Source organism: Eriocheir sinensis, chromosome 64 (genome assembly GCF_024679095.1).
Source record: "Eriocheir sinensis breed Jianghai 21 chromosome 64, ASM2467909v1, whole genome shotgun sequence".
NCBI lineage: Eukaryota > Metazoa > Arthropoda > Malacostraca > Decapoda > Varunidae > Eriocheir > Eriocheir sinensis.
This window is the reverse complement of record NC_066572.1, coordinates 402,501-407,500: the sequence shown is the minus strand read 5'-3', so window position 1 is coordinate 407,500 and position 5,000 is coordinate 402,501. Positions and strand designations below refer to the sequence as shown.

The following is a 5,000-nucleotide window of genomic DNA, read 5'->3' as shown; positions in this document are numbered from 1 at the left end:
CTACCTTGGCTGCCTCGGGAGCTGTCAGTGTGCGAGAGACAGTGAGAGGGGGAGGTTGTGTGCCGCCGTGCTCCGTGACTTACCTGAGACCTGAGGGCTTTGTATAAGGTGTCAGGTTAATTAGTGGCGTGTGTGTGTGCGTATGTGCGTGTGTGTGTGAGGGGGGAGGGCGTGTGTGTACCTGTGTGCGTGTCTATGTGTGTGTGTGTGTGTGTTAGGGGGCGTGTGTGTGTGTTCGTGTGTGGGTATGTGTGTGTGTGTGTGTGTGTGTGTGTGTGTGTGTGTGTGTGTGTGTGTGTGTGTGTGTTTTGAGTTATTTCTTTATCATTCTCTCTCTCTCTCTCTCTCTCTCTCTCTCTCTCTCTCTCTCTCTCTCTCTCTCTGCGGGTTGTATTCACACACACACACAGAGAGAGAGAGAGAGAGATGATTTATATATATATTTATTTGTTTATTTTTTCTTTTTCTGTCATTTTTATTATTATTATTATTATTATTATTATTATTATTATTATTATTATTATTATTATTATTATTATTATTATTAAACTTTATTCCTTTCTGTGTTCCTCTTTAGGCATGACCTTTCACTCCTCCTCCTCCTCCTCCTCTTCCTCCTCCTCCTCCTCCTCTTCCTCCTCCTCCTCTTCCTCTTGTCTCCTCTTCCAATTACTGCTCTTCCTCCTCTTCGTCCTTTTTGCTCTATAATAATGTTCTCCTCCTCCTCCTCCTCCTCCTCCTCCTCCTCCTCCTCCTCCTCTTCTTCCTCCTCTTCCTTTATGCTTTGTTTTTTTTTCTGCGCTTTAATATTGTTCATCTCCTCTTCTTCCTCCTCCTCCTCCTCCTCCTCCTCCTCTTCGCCTCTCTTATCTTTTACATCCTTTTAGCACGGAAGTAATGCCCTCTTCCTCCTCTTCTTCCTCTTCCTCCTCCTCCTACTCCTCCTCCTCTTCCTCCTCCTTGTCTTCTTTCTTCTCCTCCTCCTCTTCTTCCTCCTTTAAATGATTCTTTTGTGTTGTATTGAATTGTTGAGTAGGAAGAGGAGGAGGAGGAGGAGGAGGAGGAGGAGGAGGAGGAGGGAGAAGAGTGGAGATGAAGAATCTTCTCTTTCACTTCCTGCTCTCTCTCTCTCTCTCTCTCTCTCTCTCTCTCTCTCTCTCTCTCTCTCTCTCTCTCTCTCTCTCTCTCATTCTATAACCACATCACTGTCGCTTCTCTCCCTCACATAGTTCTCTCTCTCTCTCTCTCTCTCTCTCTCTCTCTCTCTCTCTCTCTCTCTCTCTCTCTCTCTCTCTCCCATTCAATCTCCATCTCATCTCTCTCTCTCTCTCCCTTCTTTCCCTCCCACTCCCTTCCCTCCTTCCCTCCCTCTCCTCCATTCCCTCCCTCCCTCCCTCCTTCTCTCCCTGTACCTCCCTTCTCTCTCCTCTCATTCTCTCCCTAAGTAAAAAAAAAAAAAAAAAAAAAAAAATAAGGAAAAATTGTTCGTACTGAGACAAGATCGAATACTGTTTAGGTCCTTCCCTACGCAGACACATTCTCAATAACTTCTACTACAACTACTACTACTACTACTACTACTACTACTACTACTACTACTATTACTACTGCTGCTAGACACTTTCTCAATATCAGATTCAGGTCCAAAGTTACTCAATATATATACAAGCTATTTTTTTTTCCTTTTTTAAGAATACGTGACGAGAGATTTTTGTAATAGTAGTATTAGTAGTAGTAGTAGTAGCATATATAAGTAGACAGACAAACAGACAGACAGACACATGTAGACACACACGCACACACACACACACGCACGCACGCACGCACACACCCTCCCCCTCCCTCCCCCAAAAAAAAGATGAAGAGAAATTTAGAAAGTAAATAAAAATAATAAAATAAATAAAAAGAGAAATAAAAAGAGAAATAAAATTCGTGACAAGTTGACCTGGATTGGAACGTGACCTCATCTCCTCCTCCTCCTCCTCCTCCTCATCTCCTCCTCCTCCTCCTCCTCCTCTCCTTGCTTTAATATCAACACAACACAGTAATTACAACAGGACGAAGAGGAGGAGGAGGAGGAGGAGGAGAATAAAGAGAGAGAGAGATAGAGAGAGAGAGAGAGAGAGAGAGAGAGAGAGAGAGAGAGAGAGAGAGAGAGAGAGAGAGAGAGAGAGAGAGAGAGAGAGAGAGAGAGAGAGAGAGAGAGAGAGGGTGTTTAGCTTTTATTATTATGGTACAACACTTTTCCCTCGCCCCCCTCCTCCCCACCCCCCTGCCCCCCTCTCGCCCCCCCTCCCGCCCCCCTCCACCCTCTCGCCCCCCCTCCCCACACACCCCTCCTGCCCCCCTTCTGCCCCCTCCTTCCCCCCCTCCCCTTCTCGAGTGTAAACAAACGCCCCCCCCCTCCCCCCCCTAAGCCTGATGTTCGATGCTGTCCCCTCCTGTTTGCGTGTGTGTGTGTGTGTGTGTGTGTGTGTGTGTGTGTGTGTGTGTGTGTGTGTGTGTGTGTGTGTGTTTTCCTAATTTTTGTTTTGTTTTTTCTTTGTTGTTTATTTTTTGTTTATTTTTTTTCATTGTTTTTTTTTTCTTGTTTATATTTTTTTTATTTTGTTTACTATTTCAACTACTACTACTACTACTACTACTACTACTACTATTACATTTTCTCTTTCTTTTCTAAGTTAAAGTAGAAAGCTCCTCCATTGATTGATTCAGAGAGAGAAAAAAAAAATTGGCAACATTGCAAAACCTGTGACCTTGTTTCGCAGTATTGCCAATGGTGACCCTTTTCTCTCCCTCCCTCCCTCCCTCCCTCCCTTTTTCCCTCCACTCCCTTCTTTCCTCCATCATTCTCTCCCTTCCTCCTCCCTTTCCTCCTTCTTTGCCGCATTCTCTCCCTCCCTCCCTTCTTTCCTCCCTTCCTTTCTTGCAGTTTTTTCTCTCCCTTCCCTCCCTTCCCTCCATTAATTATCTCTCCCTTTTTCCTCTCTCTCTCTCTCTCTCTCTCTCTCTCTCTCTCTCTCTCTCTCTCTCTCTCTCTCTCTCTCTCTCTCTCGTCCTTTCTCTCCCTTTTTCTTCCTTTTCTTCCTCTTCTTCCTCCTCCTCCTCCTCCTCTTCTTCCTCCTCCTTACCTCCTCTCGTTATTATTATTATTATTATTATTATTATTATTATTATTATTATTATTATTATTATTATTGATGGTGGTGGTGGTGGTGGTGGTGAGGGTCGTCAAGATGTATTGGTGTTATGGTAATGAGAATGGTGATGATAAGGGTGGTGATGGTGATGATGGTGGTGGTGGTGGTGATGGTGGTGGTGGTGATGGTGGTGGTGGTGGAGGTGCATGAGTCAGCTTGCTTTAACTCAACTCCACCTTACCATATTGATTCGCCCTGTCTACTACTACTACTACTACTACTACTACTACTACTACTACTGTCATCACCATCTGCTACCACCATCACCACCACCACCAACACCATTATCTTCCCCAACACCAGTCTCCCTTATACCCCTAATGGATTTCTCTCTCTCTCTCTCTCTCTCTCTCTCTCTCTCTCTCTCTCTCTCTCTCTCTCTCTCTCTCTCTCTCTCTCTCTCCCCTCCCGCCATTCAGCCCATTACAATATGAGAGAGAGATTCTAATATGGAAGTTTGAAATTCGTGTGCGTGTGTGTGTGTAATTGAAAACGCTCACATGTAAACCCCATCTTCATGTACGTTTGAAATAACTGTGTGTGTACATAAAAAACCGTGTGTACTTCCATGTGTACGTGTGTGTGTGCGTACAGGACCAGTGCCTCGTGTGCGTATAATGACCCCCAAGAAAAACGTACATACCATAACGGGAATTTGGTGTACATATGTGCGTGTGTGTGTGTGTGTGTGTGTGTGTGTGTGTGTGTGTGTGTGTGTGTGTGTGTGTGTGTGTGTTTACAAGCCTCCATTCACACAGGAAATAAAAAAAAAAAAAGTGACGGATACAAACAAACGAACAAACAAAAAAAAACGAGAAAAAAACAAGAAAAAAAACAGGAAAAAAACACGTATAAGACTCCACCCAATCATCATCATTATCATCATCAGCGGCCCCAGGGTGGATCACACGGGGGTGGAGGAGCGGCGGCGGTGGAGGAGGCGGTGGTGGCTGGCATGGGGGAGTGGCCTAACCCGACAGTAACGACCCCCCAGTACAACGGTGCTACCCTGGGGGACCACCACGACCTCTAGAAACCCCCGTGGGCGCTACCATAGACTCTGCCAGGACCCAGGGGGGGGAGGGTCAACTGGGGGCGGTGGAGGTGGTGGGGGTGGCGGGGGAGGAGGACACAAGAAGAGGGTCCGATTCTGCCCCAGTGTGAGTGTCGTACGGCACCCCCCCAGCATCCGTCAGGGCCTGGGGGGACTGGAAGCCTTGGCCATTAGGGAAAGGTATGGGGAGGGAACCAGCTATCTCTACTCTCCCCTCCCCTCCTCCTCCTCCCTTGCCCTCCGCCGCCAGCACCGAGACGAGCCTCTGAGGGTCAAGATGCTGTCCTATGTCCTACCCGTTGAGGAGAAGGTCGGGTTGAGAGGGGAGGATGAGGAGAGGTCACCGGGATCAGAAACTCGGCCGCTCCTTGGGTCAGGGGAAGGTGCGAGTCTGATGGTCCTGCAACACGCTCTGACTCATGCCCCAGGTCACGAAGATGCCCCTGAGAAGCCCCCCATGCCAGCTAGTCCCCCTCTCAACGGCGACCATCAATACCACACCACCACTATCACCACCACATCCATGGAAACTCCACTACCACCTCCACCACCACCGCAAGACGCATCTGTTGACTCCACGGCCACCAGCAGCACCGCCACCAGTCCTGGGCTTCAGCCACACCACCAATCAACACCGGTCAACACCACCATCACCACCACCACCACCACCACCGCGAAACCTAATCTGAAAAGGTCAGTTGATGTTTTGTTTGGTTGTGTGAAAGGGATGAGAGAGTGGATGTGCT

General features: G+C 47.5%; 1 protein-coding gene and 1 long non-coding RNA gene across 2 annotated transcripts in view; both read left to right on the top strand.

The window, feature by feature from the left end:
* The first annotated feature begins 3,968 nt into the window (after nucleotides 1–3,968).
* The window catches only part of LOC126987096 (nascent polypeptide-associated complex subunit alpha, muscle-specific form-like), a 61,117-nt gene continuing 60,085 nt past the window's right edge, over nucleotides 3,969–5,000 (top strand). Inside the window, exon 1 of the mRNA XM_050843818.1 lies at nucleotides 3,969–4,947. Coding sequence (XP_050699775.1) covers nucleotides 4,532–4,947 — 416 coding nt within the window. The 5' untranslated portion in view covers nucleotides 3,969–4,531. The remainder of the gene's footprint in view (nucleotides 4,948–5,000) is intronic.
* LOC126987098 (uncharacterized) overlaps nucleotides 4,955–5,000 on the top strand; it is a 728-nt gene continuing 682 nt past the window's right edge. The window contains exon 1 of the long non-coding RNA XR_007740206.1: nucleotides 4,955–5,000. This exon is cut by the window's right edge and continues 163 nt beyond it. This is a non-coding gene — a long non-coding RNA (uncharacterized LOC126987098).